The sequence below is a fragment of the Diceros bicornis genome, chromosome 11 (genome assembly GCF_020826845.1).
Source record: "Diceros bicornis minor isolate mBicDic1 chromosome 11, mDicBic1.mat.cur, whole genome shotgun sequence".
NCBI lineage: Eukaryota > Metazoa > Chordata > Mammalia > Perissodactyla > Rhinocerotidae > Diceros > Diceros bicornis.
In genome coordinates this window covers 5,306,552-5,326,440 of record NC_080750.1, presented here as the reverse complement: position 1 = coordinate 5,326,440, position 19,889 = coordinate 5,306,552, and the positions used below count along the sequence as shown (strand labels likewise).

At 41.5% G+C, this 19,889-nt stretch overlaps 1 protein-coding gene across 1 annotated transcript in view; it reads right to left on the bottom strand.

Moving 5' to 3' along the window:
* The window catches only part of EGF (epidermal growth factor), a 78,655-nt gene extending 59,099 nt beyond the window's left edge, over positions 1-19,556 (bottom strand). Inside the window, exons 1-2 of the mRNA XM_058549899.1 lie at positions 19,430-19,556; positions 1,893-2,092 (exon numbers count right to left, since the gene is read on the bottom strand). Of these exons, the coding sequence (XP_058405882.1) occupies positions 1,893-2,092; positions 19,430-19,556 (327 nt within the window). The remainder of the gene's footprint in view (positions 1-1,892; positions 2,093-19,429) is intronic.
* Between the last annotated feature and the right edge of the window lie 333 nt (positions 19,557-19,889).

The window sequence follows — 19,889 nt, the reverse complement described above, 5'->3', positions numbered from 1 at the left end:
ACTGCTCTCTAGCGCCCCATTTTACTGCTGGCCCCTCCTCCTCCACCAGGCCCTTCTCTTTCTACAAGTCCCCACGCCAGGACGCATGACCCTAAGAGCAGGGCTTCTCTTTATGCCTCTTGGGTAGGCAGTGTTTCCTGCTCTCTTGTGATAGAAACAAGTAAACAAGGGGCCAGCCTGGTGGTGTAGTGGCTGGGTTCACACGTTCCGCTTCAGTGGCCCAGGGTTTGCCAGCTCAGATGCTGGGCGCGGACCTGCTCACGGTTCACCAAGCCAGGCTGAGGCGGCGTCCCACATGGAAGAACTAGAAGGACCTACAACTAGGATATACAACTATGTATAGGAGCTTTGGGGAGGAACAAAGAAAAAGAGGAAGATTGGCAACAGATGTTAGCTCAGGGCCAATCTTCCTCAAAAAAAAAAAAAAAAACAAGCAAACAAAAACCTCTGTTATCTCCTAATTCCAGCATGTGCAGGTAAAGGGTCCTCTTGAGGGGTCGAGGGTGGGAGGTGGGGAGAAGCCCTGATTTGTACCGTGACAGATTTCCGTGGTGTAAATATTCCCAAAATCACCGCTTCCAGCTACCGACATGACGTCACTGAACTCGGAGTTGGGCAGATGGAGCGATTTCACCAGCCTGTGCTAGTCCTACATCTCAAAGTAATCTGGCCAATCCATTCAACCAATTGCTAATATATTAATATATAGCTCACCCAGGCAAATTGTTTGCATTTTAATGGCTGTCCTTTACAAACAATGTTTTAACCCAAAGGAGTGAATATAATGGTGGATTTTAGTCTTCAGGCCAATCCTTTCCCAATGCCTTGACATAAATTCACAACTATTTGATGTATTTTCCTATTCTGTAACAGGACACCCTCCAGACTCTTAGGCTCAAGGTTTTGAAACTATTCTACAGATGGCTGGAGAATAATGCGTAGTCACCCCTGTTAAAAGTGAGATTAGCACATATTAGAGATGTGATAAAACAGATTAGCACCTAATTGAAGCTTTTAAGAATAACTGGAGGGAGAAAGGTTTATTTTTAAAAAAGCGAACAGTGGGCACTTTGTGTTAGGAATAAACGCTTAAGGTTTCCCTAGTCACATGCTCTCTGTAATCCATCTCCCAGGAACAGAGAACATTCCTCCTGGGACTGCTTTAAGGGTTGTACCAGTCAAAAAGAAAGATTAAAGATCTTTTGTATGTCTTGAAGCAAAATACTTTATATCTGTCATCTGCTTTATTATTCTTTTTCCAGCGTGCAAACACCTTGAGAATAAAATTTAAAAAATTTTTTTCTTCCTAAATATCAGGTGCAAAAACCCATGACAGAGATTTATACGGATAAAATGGGGTTTCTCAACCTCAGCACTGTTGACGCTTTGGGCCCAATAATTCTTTGATGAGGGAGCCATCCTGCCTGTGGCATGATGTTAGCAGCATCCCTGGCCTCTGCCCACTAGACACCAGTAGCACATCCTCCCTCTTCCCCAATCCAGTTGCTACAACCAAAAACGTTTCCAGATACTACCAAATGTCCCCTGAGGTGCAAAATCAGCCCCAGCTGAGAACCACTGGAGTAGAAAAGAATCATGTAAATAATCTGTTTTAACCATAAAATGGTGATCTGACTTAATAAACTTAAATATTTTCAAAATTACATTAACATCCTCACTTTCTCCTTTTCAGAGCTTCCGAATATCAATGCCATATTCATGGGCTTGTTCAATAACATGATACCACAGATGCAGGTTAAATAAATACCAACAAATGCCAGACACACCTTTGAATTGTGATGTGATTTTCATCTATACATCATGGACTCATTATATTGTATTTGTCAGCCTGTACAAAAATCCCTCAAACACTGTGGGAAATGGTACTTTACCTCCTGCCTTGTCCCATTCAGAAAAACTCTTTGCAAGAGTTGTCTTTCTAGATCTACCCAATAGATTCTTCCCTCGTTGTAATGAAAATCCATAATCACTGACATGCCAGCATCTGCCGCCAACTGCTCATGATTAGTTCCTTCCAGATCAATCCTGAAGATACTATTTCCATGGCAGAAAATTAAGAAGGGTGCAGGACCTGAGTGGGGAGAAAGAAACAAAACTATGTATTTTCAATGATATTTTATCTGATTTACACAAAATGCTTCTCCATGACAGCCAATACAAGCAGAATTAATTTTTAATTTCTGGTTTTATATTTTTAAAAAAGACTACTGTAATAGAGAATAAAGAGTTCCTATAGATGTTCACAATTAATTTTATAAATCACCTTCTCCATAAATTGATTGTAAGAAATGAACATTGCCAAATTATGAAAAAAGAACTATTTGAAAAGAAAAATACTTTCTACTCATCTATAAAATGCCATTTTATGTTCAAAAAGAAACCACCTAGGGCTGGCCCAGTGGTGTAATGGTTAAGTTCAAGCGCTCTGCTTTGGCAGCCCAAGATTCACGAATTCAGATCCTGGGTGTGGACCTACGCACCGCACATCAAGCCATGCTGTGGCGGCGTCCCATATAAAGTAGAGGAAGATGGGCACAGATTTTAGCCCAGGGCCACTCTTCCTCAGCAAAAAGAGTAGGATTAGCAACAGATATTAGGCCGGGGCTAACTAATCTTCCTCACCAAAAAAAAAAAAGAAACCACCTACTATATTCTATTGTGGAAAGGGTTTGTATGAACATAAAATTTAATTATGTGAATTGGTAATCTATTACCAAAAGATGTTATCATTTTGGAAATGGATCCTCCCTCCTAGTCTTACCTTATGAACAGAGGCTTCAGGGTCTGTTCAGAAGAAGATTGAGAAAATTAGAGATCTTAAGTGGAATCAGGAGTAATTGAAATGCCGTCCTGTGAAAGCTCTGAAATATTTTGTCCTTATTAGCATTGCCACATAAAATACAGAATGCCCAGTTAAATGTGAATTGTATATATATTGCATGGGACTGACTTACACGAAAAAATTATTCACTGTTTCCCTGAAATCAAATTTAACAAGGTGTCCCATTTTTTCATTTGCTAAATCTGGGTAGTGGGCCTTACTGGATTTCTTGATTCCTGTGGGCCCTTGCCCTGTACCCAACCCTATACCTGGGTCCAGTCCTGTTCCAGGTGATAGCACCCACCCACTCTGACTCCCAGGTATGCAACACCTGCTTGGGAGCCTGATACCTCTCTTTGGAAACCTCAGCACAAATGACTGGCTGACCCCACACAGAGCTTGCCTTTGATGCTCCAGGATGATGCCAAGGGATAGTTTCATCCCCTGCAGCAAGGCTAGCATGCTTGGTCTCTCCTGCCCGAGGGTGAGGAGGCTGCTGCCTTTAGATAACTGTGGAACCACTGGGATGAGTGGGGGATTGGAGAAGAATTCTAACATAGTCTTGCTTCCCCTGCTGGGTTTATTCCATCCCATTTTCACATTAAATTTTAATACGTTAATGTGGCATAATAATAATGTGTTTATTGTCCTAAGGATTAAACAAGATGATGGAGTAACATCCTCTTACTCAGAGATTCTGTTGTAGAGTCCGGAAACATTAACCCCACGTTAGAGGATATGTCAGAATCGAGACACAAGGGGAAGAGAGAAGTGTTAGGATCATGCTAGTTTGAAATAGGTGCTAGCACAAATGTGCAAGAGAATTAGCTCAAATCACTCTTCCCAGAGCTTTTCCACAACACAAGCTTTCCTGCACAGATAGATGTGTACGGAGCTCGTTCTCCACTGCCACTCAGTTGTAAGATCAGAGCTGTCACAGGAGAAATGGAAAGGGCATTTCCAGTCCTGGCTCCATCAGCTTCTCTCAACACCCCACAGGATCTCCCCACCCATATCAGAGGATTGTTGGGGAAAGAAATGAAATTATAGATATGAAAGTATTTCATTAATTGTGGAGCACTGCACAAATGTAATTTGCCATTGCATTTTCCCACAACAGGGTCTCACTACCAGGTGCCACTGTTCAGATTTGAACCCATGGACTAGAATGTTGCTATAACTCACCTCTCCTATAGCAATGCATCCTGAGAGAATGGAAGACTTAGGGAAAAGCATCCTAAACCAATAGCTACTAATTGTGGGCTACAGAGTGCTGCAGGCCTGTAGATTTATTGCCAGGAGCCCTCTCTTTGAAATGCATATCATGTATTCTCTCTAAACTGAATAAATGTGTCCAACACATTTTATTACTTTTGTAATGCGTTGACATATGAATGAGATTGAGAGGACATTTTATCCATTTAAAAGTATTACTAAATGGGAGGTTTCCAGGTAAAAAAAAAAGGAGAAAAGAAAGGCACTCTAAACATTTTAATATTCCTCTCCCCAAACACAGCACAATCCTTTGTACATAACAGGTGCTCCAAATTTTTGAATAAATCAATACATTAATGAAGAAACAACTCTGTTTTGTTTACCTGTCTGGGCTTTTACCAACAGGAACAAAGCCCAAGACACTAGCAGATCTATGGAACTCATGCAAGCAGAGTCTGTCCTATTTTACTAACAGGAATAATAATAATAACATCCAACTTTCCCATCCTGATCTTGTCTATCCTCAATACAACACCATGAGCTAGATAGGCCAGATATTAAAGTCAGTAAATCACAGAGAAAAGAGAAATCTGAATACTTAGATTCATCAAGCACAAACCATAGCATTAACTTCAGCATTTTTCAAAAAACAAATACAGAATATTTAGTAAAATACTAGGTAAGGATAACTAATAAATTTTATCTTCAGATTTTTCCCATTCGTGGGAAAGGGTTCCAGGGTTTATCATAACCTCTTAGAACTGGAAGACCGTAGACATTACCTAATTCAGTGTTTCCCAAAATTGCTTGTACAAAAGCATCACACAGGGTGCTGTGTGTGTGTCGTCTGCAGATCCACCCCCTCCCTTGAGATCCCAGTTCAGCAAGGCCGGGCTGAGGACTAGGAATCCGCTCTTTGAACGGACACTACAGATTAATCTTGCAGCTTGGTGAATTTGGAAAATTCAATGATGAGGAAATTCAATGATGTTTGTTAGCTGGTGGGAGCTGGATAATTCTAATGAACCCAGACACCGCCCTCCCAGTCCAGGATTCTTTCCTGCCTGTCTGGGTTGTCATGTATCAAGATGTTACAATCTTCATATTACTTATGTAACTGATTTTAATTCCACTTCCTCAAAACACTGTTTATTTTTCCTACACTGTCAGCATCATCTTATGTCAACCAGGGCCTGGGCTGAGTATGTGTAGACATGAAATGTAATGTGATTTAAGAGAAAATGAAAGACTTTGAGAATTAGCCCTGGTAATAGTCATTATTCTGTACTACCACTGGAAATGATAACTGTCAGTGTTTTTTCAGAACTGTCAAAGACTCTATAAACCTCGATGTGTGGTACAATCCTCGGATTTGAATGTCAGCAGGAGTGTGTGTTTGAACAGCTAAACTTTCCCATGTCAAAACCCATGGCGTTTATTTTGGGTTCGGTTCGGTAAGAGGGAAGTGCGTGGAAAATCAAACATCATTTCTAAAGAACACAAACGAAAAGACAGCACGGAGGTCACAGCAAATCAACTGGAACCCTTGACTCCTCATTCTGGGGATTAGCAGGGGACCTTCAGGAGTCAGAAAGGAGTCCGGTATGCTTGGAGCATAGTGAAGACTTTTATTAGTGACTACAAGAACCGGGACCTCCATGGCACACAGGTCAGTCACGAGAAGTAGGTTTTGATGAAGTGGGTGGCAGAAACAATATCTCACAACAGGCAGCTCTCCATCTGCTCTGGGTCTGTGGGAGCGGCCCCACATAGGTAAGCCAGGAGAGGAACTGACTGTCTTCTGCGGGCCGTGGGCGCAAAGGCTCATGGGACCTAGTTAACACACAAATGATACCGGCACCCAGATTAACAAGAAACCCTCATCTTCTCTCATGCCAACGCTGCCACCTGCTCTCACCACCACAGGTTTCCTGCCCTAAGTCTGGAGACAGGTGCAGGCTCACAGCACAAAGAAAGTGAAGGGGCGCTCAGACCTTAAGGATTCAATGACACTGTGAGAAGATCTAGATTTAAACTGATGGAGGTGGCAGAAGAAAGCCTGATGGCTCCTCACACGGCTCCTCCGTCAGGCCCTGGAGGGGTCGTTTATTACTACCTCCCAAGGGGCTGACGTGAACGATATCTTGGGTTTTATGAAGCGCAGAAAGTTTTATTTCACTCTAAGACACTATCCCCATCTCCTTTTCTCAATTAAGGTACTTAAAAGGGCACACATTCATTTCCGGGCAGTCACAGCTTTGTTCTCGGCTTATTCGGCAACATTCAGGGCAGGAGAGAGAGGAGCCAGGTGATTCAGAAATGATACATCCAGAGAGGGAGCTAGGAGACGTGAATTTAAATCTGAATTCTGTCAGGACAGCTCTGGGGCTCAATTTTGCTTCCTGAAAAATGTGAATGAAGATTGCCACCCTAGACCCTGAGTGGTAGTAGAAACGTGTCATCCGAAGCAGAAAACAGCCTCTACCTGACCCTCAACGGCATTCTCATTATCAAGCTTAAGAGGTCTACTCCCAGGTCCTCAGGATAGTAGCTGAAACTAGCAGGTTCTGCAAAATTAAACCTGTTTTTTTCAACAGGACTTCCAAGAGTCTTTAAGGTGCTATTACACATTTTGATTCTCCGAGAACGTTAAGTGGTGAATATCATCAGAATAGTCATAGCCAACATCTTGTGTGTTTTCTCTGGGGTAGCACATTGAATGCATTATTTCATTTAATTGGGTAACGCTAGGAGGGAGGTGCTCTCAGCATCTTCATTTCACAGATGAAAAAACTGGAGTTTAGAGCAGTTAACTTGCCACAAGTCACACGGCCAATAAATAACAAAGTGGGGATTTAAAGCCACATCTTTCTGATCAGATTCTAGCTTTTAAACACCATGCTGTACTGCTTATCCCAAACTGAATTCACCAGGAACTCTTATCATTTAGCATCTTGTAGTGTACCACGTCAAGTGTTTCCACTTCAGGAAACACTGTTCTAGGCATGTTCTCCACAAGGCTGGATTCTCTGAATCCACGTTCCAGGAACTGATTAGAAAGTGGGTCCCTTTAAATAAATTCCCATAATTACACCAACTGGATAATTTTATATCTCATCCTATAATATAGTGCATCCCATACATAATGCATTCCTTGCCTTCCTTGGCTCATGGCCCTTTTCTCCAACTTCAAAGCCAACAATGTAGCATTATCAAATCTCTCTCTGATTCTATCACCTTTTTCCTCCTTTGACATTCTCGCCTCCCTCTTATAAGGACCCTAGTGATGACATTTAGGATCCACCTAGAAAATCCAGGGTAATCACCCCATCTCAAGGCCACATTTGCAAAGTCCCGTCTGCCATGTAAGCTCACATTCACAGGTTCCACGAATTAAGATGCAGGCATATTTGGGGCCATATTCAGCCTACAACAGTTAATGATGTTGAACATCTTTTTCATAGACTTATTTACCATCCTTATATCCTTTTTGGTGAAGTGTCTGTTTAAGTCCTTTGCCAATTTTTTAACGAGGTTATTTTTTTTCTTATTGTTGCATTTGAAAGGCTTTTCAAAAAATATATTTTGGATACAAGTCCTTGGTCAGATATGTGATTTGCAAATATTTTCTTCCAGCACACAGCTTGTCTTTTCATCCTCTGGACATTCCCTTTGGCAGAGCAAAAGTTTTCACTTTGATGAGGTAAAATTTATCAATTTTTTTTCTTTTGTATATCATGCTTTTGGTGTCATTTCTAAAACTCTTTACCCCAGGACACAAAGATTTCTCCTATGTTTTTTCATAGTTTTGCATCTTAAATTTAGATCCATTTTGAGTTAATCTTTGTATAAGGTGTGTGGTTCAGGCTGAGGTTCATTGTGTTGCTCATTGGATGTCTAATCGATCCAACATCATTTGTTGAAAAAACTATCCTCTCTCCATTGAATTGCTTTTACACCTTTGAAAAAGATCAAATGATCATATTTGTGTGAGTCCATTTCTGGACCTTCTAGTCCATTCCATTAATTTATGTGCCTATCTCTTGGCTAATATCACAGCTTAGTATAACTTTTAAAAAACTCATAATGACACAGTTTTTCAGAACAGTGAACCCCGTTACAAGGTTCCTGTGCTGTAGGTAATCCTTCATCTTAAGTAAGCATGTTTAAATATCCCTCAGCTTGTGAGCATAAATTACGCTCAGTTTTATTTAAAGTGCAATTTCATTTAAACTGCTACCAGACTAAAATGCATTCACCAACATTAAAGCATTAGAAAAGTTTTTCCAGATGTTTCACACACACACATGTGGCAAGACTCGGAAATCACTGTTCACCTGCCTTCTGAGTTTTGTCACAATATTTTCTACTGTCTGCTGGACATTTTCAGTTGAGGATGTCCCACAGCCCCAAAAGTCCCTGTGCATGTTAAAAACTGAGATTATGCGATCCCTTCTGATCAGTTTGCATTTATTGAAAAGATTGAATTTGACGTAGGAATTCAAAAATCTAGTTTAAAGTTCAATATGTTTTGATACTTAGTCTTTGATAGCTGTCATAGACAAAAAAGATGTTTCACAATCACATCTATATCAAATGAAAGAAATGCTTCACTGGCTATATGTATAAAATCACAAAACATACTTTTTAATTACATCTATCAATTATTCACAAATTATGTTGAATTAGACTAGCAAATTTCTATCTTCCTAGATTTCACTCAGTAAATGCAAACTGACCAGAAGGTCTTGCATTTTATATTTTTAACAAATGGATTAAAAGGGACAAAAATTCCTTATTCAGAAGTTTTTAAAAAATAGTTTGGAAAATTCTCATTACAGGTTTTTTTGAGTGCAGATGTGGGTTTTTAATAGGTGACATATTAACATTGATTCAACTTTCAAATCACATGACAGTGGGAACATTTCCAACATCTGTTTTCACACTGCTCCCTTCACACACAGATTTCTTACACCAGCAGGCACTTTCTCACTCATCGTCAGAATGTCACCTCTAACTTGAAGGAATAACGTTCTGTTGTTTTAGTTATTTTTTGAGTAGCATGCTAGTGACACCTATTTGTCATCACAGAAAGGGTCAAAAATGTGAAACATTTATCTTTTTTTAAAAAGAAAAATATGTTACATTTGATTGGTCTCTTAAGTGCTTTTCTTCAAGAGACTCTGCAGAAAACATGTGGGGCAAATATTTTCATGGTAACTCCCCAGCCAATACAAAGTGTATAAAGAATCCAGTTTAGTCTGGTTTTCACAGGAGTAGTGACACCAGGGATGTCTCATAGCACTTTGTACAATTCCAGTGTCAACTTCCTTGCGGCACTGCCTCCCTGCTAGACCACGGTGAACTGTAGCGTAGGGTCCACGGGGACCTCCCCAAGAATCCTTTCTACTGATGTTCCAGTACATGAAGTGGCCCCATCACCCTGGGTACACTTGGACTATATTTTTCGTAATACATTTGTTAATATATAAATAAGTCATTGACTACTGAGGAATTTCTTCTCGGATATATTTTTCCTTTATTGGCCAGTGAAAAAGGATTGTAATCCTTTGTGCATTTCATTGTTGAAACAGAGAGGCACATACAAGAGTGGCTAAGATCACTGGCATAGGAGACAGAACACCCATGTTGACTCTTTGCCAGCTCCACTACCTATTAGCTGTGTGACCTTCAGCTTATTACTCAACATCTCTGTGCCTCAGTTTCTTCATATTTAAAATGGAGATGATAATAGTACTTATCTCATTGGATTATTATGAAGACTACATAAATTAATTCATATCAAGTGCTTAGAATTTTTCCTCACTTATAGTGACTTTTCAGTAAATGTTGACTGTTAGATACTAGAAAATATCATAAGCTGACATATGTTAGAAACACCTTTACTTTCACTCCACTGTGTCATTTTTCTAATACTTATGTCTTCAAAATTTCAGTAATGCTGTGAAGTTCTCAATAGTATTTGCTGACAAAAGAACACATTTTAATCTGTTGTCATGTGGTTTTCCATGTATTATTTTAGCTATGTTTTACCACAGCAGGAAGCAAGAGGAACATGTACTTCACTAATAGTATGAGGCGTTTCCATTTTTGCTATAATGTCAGAAACCTCAAGACAGCCTTCTTACTTATTATCATTAAGCCTAGTAAACACAGCCTTAAATATCATAACTTTGAACACAACTGTAAAAATCACAAAAAGTTGTTTTCACATTCTGGATACTCATTTGTAAATATCTTTATTTGTAAATAAAGATATTTGTAAATATCTTGTCCTGATGACTTCACGTTACCCTTGGCTAACATTTCGAGGCCAGTTTACACTTGTTGCAAAGTTCATCATTACTAATAATAAGCATAAATCCATTTTTCAGGCTTTCTTGTTAATTTCTTTTTTTCCTATTTTTTGTCAAATCTAAAGATATTTATATCATTTTTGCCTCTTATGCAGCTAACAAAGAGCTTATTTCAGAAAGAAGAGAAGGGTCAGCGCTGTCCTACCCTCATTATTCTCTTGGCCTTGTATTATTAGCATTGTCTGCAATCCTCAGTTCCTTTGCAGGAAGGTTTTTCAGCCACTTGTATTTTGGAAGAGTTAGTTTTGACAAATCCAACTAATATGGTCCATGAGTCATCAGATAAACTGCAGCCCACCCCGCACCAGGCCCTCTGAGCTAGGGACTCCACTGACCCCCAGGATACCCTGCGCATCTGGATCAGTGATGTCACCACTGTCAATCAGAACATAAAATTGATGTTGAAAAAATATTTGTTGAATTGATTTGAATTAATCCATTGGTGTAATTTACATAAAAGGAAAGGTGTTTACATAAAATTTACATAAAAGGAAATCTCAGTCCTACTATCAAGGTGCTTTCAACATAAAGAACTAGATATATTAAGAGATTTTCCCTATGCTATAAGCACTACCAACTCATATCAGCTACATAGTTGGATGATACCAATTTCAAAAGCTGAGGCTTGACACACCTGCCAGGCACAGCGCATCCACTAGGAGAGAACTCTGTCCTGCAAAGCAAGGCAACAGGCGAGTGCGACACTAGAACCATCTATCCAAAACTGCACCCTTATTTCCTGTGACAGGATCCGTCCACATGTGTAAAGCATCCACCACACCTCACTCTGTTTAAAATGTACCCTTTGTTTCAAAAATGGCATTTCATCCTGTCTGTTAGGAATAATAAAACCTAGTCATTTCATATGCATCAGCATAGCTTCCGTTAAAGAGGGAGAGCCATGCAGTATGCTTCTGTTTAGCTTTCTGTTCCAGAAGATAATAGATCAATATTGAAAGACAGTCACTATTATCCTCTCTTAGGCATTGTTGAGTACTTTTTATATGCACCGAGATTCTAAACGGAAATTTTTCCTCATAAACCTTCTTTTTGCCTCTTACATGAACTCTTTGCCATGATTCATTAGAAAAACCAAGAAATACAAAAGTTCCAGTCGATTTTTCAAATTTCTTTTCCAAAACATGATAAGCCTTTCGATCCACTTAGAGCTTTTAAAATTCTCAACACGTTGCTTGAATCTAAAAGCTATACATTTCCACATCCTGGGCAAATGAACATTAATGACAGTAACCTTTGCAATTTCCCTGCACACCAAGGAGAGGTTCCATCTCTTTGTATTGAAAATTCTATAGTAAACAGAATAACCGTGTGCCTCAGAGAGAGTGAGAAAACACCAGGAGATCCCTGGTAGCTTCTGCCTCTGGTTAAGTTTCTAAGCCTCATAAGGGAAGGGCCCCAAATACACAGGATTGGTGTCGGCAGCTATATATTATGACAGTGTTGAGTTTGACTGATTTTCCATCTTTGGTCTGTTTATACAAAGATGGAGTCTACGGAAGAAGAAAGATCCTTCTTCAAGCTTTTGAAATTTTAACCAGAAAAGTGTTAAGTGAATGAAATAAAACACTGTTTCTCAACTGACACATCATGTGCTGAAGAACAAGGCAACTGCCAGGATGTTGTTAGGACTGTCTGTATCCTAGCAACCACCTACCCACAAAAAGAACCACCTCATGAATGAGATCCACTGCCTACATACAAAGCTGGTGTGTAGCACCCTGACAGTCTGTTCTGAATGGAGGAAGAAGGTAGTGGTTTTCTCTGAAAGGCCTCTTCTATCCCACCACTGGGAAGGGGCTTTGCAAATAAATCAGTGCATCTCATGAATCACTGTCACAGGAGTCTGCTGGCTTTCAAATGCCTTCACACTCACACAGATTCCAGTGTACTAAGTTTCCTGGGAAATGCTTGGGAAACCCAGACACTGAGGGACATTAGCATGGTTGGCCAAGCTTGGGAGAATCAGAAGATCAAGGTCATCGGTGAAAACAGATGCACACACCAATTCAAACTCCAGGCATAGAAAGAAGGTCAAGAGGTGATGAGAGCAGAAGTCCCTGCCTTGTATTTGGCTAAAATAACTGAAGTTTCTATACATTAACTAAGTTCCAGCATCAAGAGGAAAGATGATGTTAAGGAAAGATGGATGATGGAGGAAAGATATGAATGATAATGTTAAGGAAAAGAACAATTCCTAAAGAAAGACATATTTACATGCCTTATTCCACAACTGCCCTCAGAGGTTAGTTAAATTGGCCATATAAAATAAAATAGAAATGTGTTTTCCGATATAGCAAGATCTTTCAAGAAGTGTGAGGGTCCCTTTTGTTTAGTGTAATTTTTTCTTCTACCCCTGGCAAAAATGTTACTCATTCTTCCAGGCCCAGATCTCAGTTATCTTCTTGTTGTGGGCCCCAGCAAATGGGACAGCTTTGGATGGAACTAGAATGGTGGTGTGCAAAGCCACCTCATTGTTAATAAAGAATCTCTACAAAATGAATCTGCATTCTTGGTTCACCTAACATCCAGCTAATGCTGCTTCAAAGCGAGTAGTATTAGCATTCTGGATGAAAGTATTGACCTGTGGGCAAGAATTAAACAGACAATGGGGACAATTACGTTCCAACGTCAGGGTTGCTGTTGTTGCTGTTGTTCCTGGTTCTTTCTTAAAGTTAATTCTAATTCTAACATTAGAAGCTACAACATAACAAAACTAACATTTTGTTTTCTAGCTCTAGGATTGCTCAAATTTGGAGTAATAACTAAAACTAAACTAAACACTAAACCGCTTCATGGAATTTGAGAATTCCTTGAGAAATATTTAGGAATTCCTTCAAAGAAAGTACATTCTTTGAAACTGACCTGGACATTCCGAAAAAGTTCTCCAAGGCAGTGGTTTCCAGCTGTTGAGGCTAGTTATTGGGTCTTTAATTTTTTTTCATAACAAATTTACAAGAACTACCTCATTAAAATAATTGCTGAAATATCTTAAGTCAAGCAATTTACACAAACCGGAAAATTACTAGTTTCTTCTCCTAGTTTTCTTCACTATAATCAAAGTGACTGAAAGGCTGAGAATGTTGAACAGATTCTAGAAGGCTTATTTTTCAGGCAAGAAATTTTTGTTACCTTTCATCTGAGGTCCAATGTTTAATTTTTTAACTCTGTCTGGATTAAGAGACAACATATAAATTAATCTAAATAAATTAGTACAATGAAATCTATGTCAATGATAAAAATAAGAGGAGATATAGTCATTGGTAGTAGACCACTGACTGACTGACGGGGGACTATTCTGCCTCCCTCATCTTCACCCATTGGTGGCTCTCATCTGTCCTCTTTCACCTCGGGCCACACCTCTGTAAGGCCATAGTGCTATGGAAGACAGTCCCTCCCACCTGCCACCCATTGTACCCTTTCATCTGAAACGCCACTGGCCTTTTCCTCATTTTCCTCAGCACAAGCGAGGTCAATCTCTAACTTTTAATAAGACCCTCTGTAAAGATGCCGATAACAGACGAGAACAACCTACAGCGCGCCTTACCATCGCCCGCCAAGACCAGACCTATGGGGGTCAGTGCCTGCCTCACTCTGACTTGTGTCCACCAGGCCAAAGAAAGGACACTCGTGCCAGCCTGGAATCCCGGCGTCCTTCCCACCTGACGCTGCAGGAACGGCTCTCCAGGTGGTAGTTCCACCACCTGGGACCTGCCTCCAAGAATCCTCACTTCTGCCTCATGCTTAACATTCTCCCATTGTGGGAAGAAAAGGGAAACATTGCTTTAAAACCTGTGGTCAGAATTTCTCTTCTGAGAAACAACTGTTTTGTTAATTAAAACACTTCAGTATGCTATTTAGTAATTTTTTTAAGTCCCCCCCCCCCCACCCAATTTTAAAAGGGAGGCCCAGGATCTGACGAGGAACACAGAGTGGCAGGGGAGGAAGGGTAACGTGCTCCGCAGTAGGCCGTGTGGACTGGCCTGAGGGGGCCCTGCGGCGGGGTGAAGACCGCGCAGCTGAGTGGGGAGAGGGGCCGGGGAGACAGAGGGCTGGGGAGCCCTCCCACGGAGAGCAATCGCTGCGCTAAGAACAAGGATGGGCAGCGCTTTGTTTTCCTCGTCTGGCGGGCTGGGCCAGGCCTCTTTTGCCCCATGCCTTCAGTCAAGTCTCTACCCTCCCAGCTGGTAGCACTGGCTCTCCGGAGAGGTCAAACGAGGTGCTGTCCGGTGTGCGGTGGCGGCGCGTGGGGAGGGACAGCACCTGCGGGCAGCGAGGTGGAAGGATCAGCGGGGACACGGCGCCTTCCCTGCCACATCACTGTCCCCACGCTCAGCAGTCCTCGGACACAGAGGAGGGAGACGCTGGGTTGCTCAGAACATAGGAAGGGGGCGCAGGCCATTTTTATTTAAAAATCCACAGCGGGCCACAGAGCTTTGGAATTTCTGAAACTCCAGCCCATCCTTAGGGATGTGGTCCGGCCTTCTGGTCCTTATGGAAGAATTTCAGCGCAACCCTACTCCTGGAGGGATCCTGGGCACTAAGTTCGCCAGCTGGGGAGAGCAATTTTTACTTCTAACATTGCACACTCAGAAAAGTCATTCACTATGAATAAGTGCCCTTTACCTAAAAAAAATGAGCAATCCTTTTGCTTGTCGTTTCACGCTTAAGTGAAAGGACTGAGCTATAGTGAAGAAAGATGAAGCATTTATTCCATCAATGTACTATTTCTCTAAAACTCTCTCTCCCAAGGAGGATGTGTACCACTTAGAGACTGCAAGATGGTTCATTATTGTGTAGAAAGAAAATGCTAGAAATATTATGGGTTGTATAATGTTCATAGTGTTGGAATATATAACATGTAAGTAACTGATAAGTAAACAAATACATATTGGAAACATATGCCCACATTTTAATTTTTTTACAAATAGAATGGAGTTTGGAGACTATTGATGTTAAAAAAGCCCAACTATTCATACTAAACAAGGAATTATTTCAAATGGGTTTTCAGTGGATGACAAAGTAAGATTTTGAATTTCACTTGAGCCAAATTACTAGTCCATTAACTTTTGATAGGAAGCAATTACTTACTCTACTCTGAACACAAGCAAATAATTCTCACTTTCCAACTTCCAAATTGAATGTCAAATATTTGGACAACTCCAACTAGCCCCAAAATGTAAATTCATTTAAAGAAGTAATTTATTAGTTCCTTTATATGCCCTCAACAGCTTTAAAAATCTTAGAGAAATTGGTCCCAAACATAAGGAAAAATACACAAGAAATTTAAATAATCTTATCAGTTTCAAGTGGCTTGTTTTTGCTCTTGTTAAATAAAATTATTGCTGGTAAGAACTCTAACAAGCAGATTTAATTTGCACTCAGTGGAATGTTTGATCAGTTGATGTCACAGAAAGACAAACATGGGAGCTGCAGTTCCACAAGGTTACCAACTCAAACCAGGTTGATGTGTTTTTGTATTTTTAATAAACATTTCTTCTGAGGACAAAAATACAAGTTATGTATGTTGACATTATTTTGACTACAATTTTTAACGTTGTAAAGCTACCATCAGGTTTTTCAATGTGGAATTTTTCCATGTGTAAAAAAAATAGTCAATTACTATAGAAGAAACCAAGCCACATTTAGAAATATTACTCCTATTATCACCAATAAAAATAAGTTTAACAATAATAAAATATTAATAGCAGCTGGGACTTACTGAGAGCTGTCTACGTGCCAGGCTCTGTTCTGTGCACCTTACACGTATTAACTTAGTGGTTCTAAGCCCAGGCTGCCCATTATGCCCACGAGAATCACCACGGGAGTAACAGACAACAATGCCTGAATTCCACCCCCAGAAGAGACCCTGACCCAGATGGACTGGGTGACAACCTGGACGTTGGTGATTCTGATGTATGGCCAGCAGTGAAAACCAAAACTTTAACACAATCCTGACAACACTCCTGCGAGGAAGTGGTACTTGTCTTTATTTTACAGCAAGGAAAATGAGACACACGGTTCACGAGCAGCAGAACTGGGATTAGAACCCAGATCTACCTTTACCACTAAGCTGTACTACCCCTGGAAGACCACAAACCCCCGGGTACTGAGGGGTAGTTTCATTCATGTGATGTGCGTAAAAGATCATTTCTGTAATTTCTTTGTGGTTAGATTAAAAAAAAAAAAAACTTTTGCATAACTGTGGCTGAGAAAACAAACAAGATTCTGCTCATGGAATTATTCTGGTTTGCACGTGACTGGGAAGCTGACCAAGCCTGAGCCAGTGCTGAAATCAGTGATTTCCCTGTTGACTGCTAAAAGTGATCTCCCGGGTGGCTAACTGAGCGCCCAGGACCCCTCCTGCAGCCAGCTCTCTGAGTCTTGACTTGTACTTCGTCCTCACTCTTTATTTACCAAGAAAGTTCATATAAATAATGCAGGTACGGGACATCAAACAGGAACAGTTCCTTTCTTCAACTATTTCTCCCCTAGGGCAAATAGGCTTCTAAGTTCAGAAGCCACTTGCTAACAGTTTTCTTATTGCTCTCCTCACCTACGGAGCTCAGATAGAAGCTAACAGAATACTCAGTGGATTGGAAAAAAAAGGCAGGAGACGCTGGGAGGGGAGAAATGAAAAGAACACCCAGTTCTGTGTTCTTATCTCTTGGCTTATCTGGCTAGCAGTCACATAAGCGACAACCTCGCATAAAGTTACCTGAATCTTGTCAGACCACAAAGCTTTCTTCCTGCTGGGTCAGGCTGGCCAGAGGAGGTCTGTCTCAAAGCCAAGGGCAAAAAATAAGGCAAGTAGAATTTAATTAGGGGAAAAATAGATGATGGCACCATATCTATTTAGAGAGGAGAAATACTATCCTCTGAAATGCAGAGGGCACAGGGTGTGACCCAGGCACTTATCAGCTAACATGAGACTCGGAGTGTAAAGCAGGGGGTTTAACCAGTGACTTGCAAGGAAGGAGGGAGCAAAGAGGCCAGAGTCACAAAGTGGCATCCAGACGTTCCACTCTGCGTGGGGCCTGTGCCATGGCAGGTGTTCAAATAAGGCATCTCATGGTGCGATTTGATCAAAGAGATTTAGCCGAGGGGACATTGATTGAACGCAATCTGCTAGCCTCTGTGCTAGGTGCATTTCACGTGTCGTCTCCTGTGATCCCCACGACAATCCTGAGAGGGGGGTACTATTATTTCCCTGCAATATTCCAACACAACTCAAGTATTAAGTAGATAGCATGGATTTGAAATGAAGTGTGTTGCTTGTAAAAGCTGTGTTCCTTCCACTCTGTGTCACAGTCCCCCTAGCTCTCTATCCTGGGCTTCAAGTTGATTTGGTGCACCAGCCTCAGTGAAGGCACTTCTGAGCCAATGGTGGGCGGGGGTGCCAAGGCGCAGGCTCGCTTGCCAGCGGGAGTTGGGTTGTTCCCTGAGACTCTAAAGCTATGCGTAAACGTTCATTTGTGTATTTTTTTTTTGCTCTCTTGGGTTCTGCTCTTGACTGGCTCCCACCATCTCCCTCACGTCTCACGCAGATGGCAGTGCCTGATGCTGGTCACTTGCCAACTACTCCCGGGAAGATTCTCCCACCCCAGAGAGGCTCCCGTCCACTCCCTGTAACTGTGTCCAAAAGCTTGTACTTCTGCCTCCAACAGCTGAGTAATACATTCAGGGGTCGCTTTGTCTTTCGTCACCCATTCTGTTGCTGTTCTCTAGGACTATGTGATCAGCAGGTCAGCAAAAATCTACAGAGTGCATACCAGGAAAGTGGGAATGGTCCAGGTGCTGGGGACATAGAGCTCACTAGAATCAGTCCTTCCTCCCGACACCTGGGGTTCTGCTCACCTGTGACAGTGACTGCCGCTGGAGACAGTCCTGAGATCCTGAGCAAGAGCCCCTGGTGTCCTCCTTCCTATCTTCCTTCACGGGAGAGCCGAGCAGGCGCCCAGCCTCTGCAGTTTGGCTCAGAACTATTCTCTTTATTCTATTTTGTGCTGCCTTCCAGAGGTTTCTCTACTGGAGACTTCACTGTGTTTCCCTCAATCTACCTTTTTCAGGGAGTCTGATCCATTTCAAAAATGCAAGATGACAGGAAAGGAAAGTCAGGGCAGTTCATGCCTCTAAGGGATGGAAATGGCTGCTTTGTTGGAGCAGCAGGCTGGAGACCCACCCAAGAAAGAAAGAAAATGAATCAACAGTGGGGGAGTTGCGGGGAGAGAGAGTGGGAGGGAGAGATTTTTTCAGGCAAAGTCCTTAAGCAGTATTTTTATTTGCATTCAGTAAAAGTCCTGTTTCCCTTGAATAAAACCCCATTTACTCTGGGAGGCGTGTGCCATGTTTACTCATTGTCCTTTCTTAGCAGTTCTCAAAGTTGCAATGCACCTATTATGAAAACCGGCGCTGTCAGAGCTTCAGAAACAGGGGAGAGAGGTGAGAGGGGAGGTGGTTTAACTTGAAACTTCCCTTCACAATGATGGAATCACATTTGCTCCCAATTCCCTTCCCGTTTTTCACTGATTTTTTTTTAGCAACTTCTGAGTTCTTATACCAAGTTATCAGAAGGATTTTTTTTCCTTTCTGGCTTATATAGAGACAGTTTAAAAAAAAAAAAGCCATCTGTTTCCCCAGTTTCCAATATAAAGCCGATCAACTAAGTGTTTAGTTACTCCTCATGTCAGAATAAAGACGGAGGTTTACGTGAAAAGAAGCGTCCAGCTGGTGAAAACTGAGACCTATTCACGCACGCACAGAAGAACAATTTGAGAGCTGTGAATTTTTATAGCTCTTGGCAGATTAGCTGTAACAGGCAGTAAGAAAATATACATGCATTAGAAAACAAAAATTAAGCAAATATACACAGGCAAAAACAAATCAGAAAAGGAAGCCAAGTGTACAAGACGGAATGAACAGGTATCTGAGGGCAGTCTCCAGGAAGCTGTGAATTCCTTGTAATGGGATTACTTACCCACAGAGGGAGAGTCCCCCATTCCCAGGGGAGAGGCTGCAGGACAGATCCAGCGCTGCAGTGCGGAGACACGAACAAAACTAGATGTGAAAACTGCCGGCCACAGAATGACAAGTACAAGCAGCATAGTCCTGATGGGCCTGAACTTTCAACACCAAGTAGCTTGACTTCGCTTGAGCGTAGCCCTGCCAAGGCGCGTATGTCTGACCCCTAGCGTGTCCCCCTGGGTTGGCCTGTGGCCCTGGGGCATCTCTCACTCTGCTGCTTTGCTGTTGCCCTCCAGCTCCGTCTCCTTCAACTCAAGACAGCGTCCAAATGCAGCTTGAAAGGGACACCCTGGGAAAGATTTCTTTATCTAAGTTTTTGGGAGGCCGGTAAGAAATACCTGACACCCTTATGACAAATTTCTCACAGTTTCACAGCCATGCTCTGGAGGCCTGCGGCCGACTTCACTGTGACA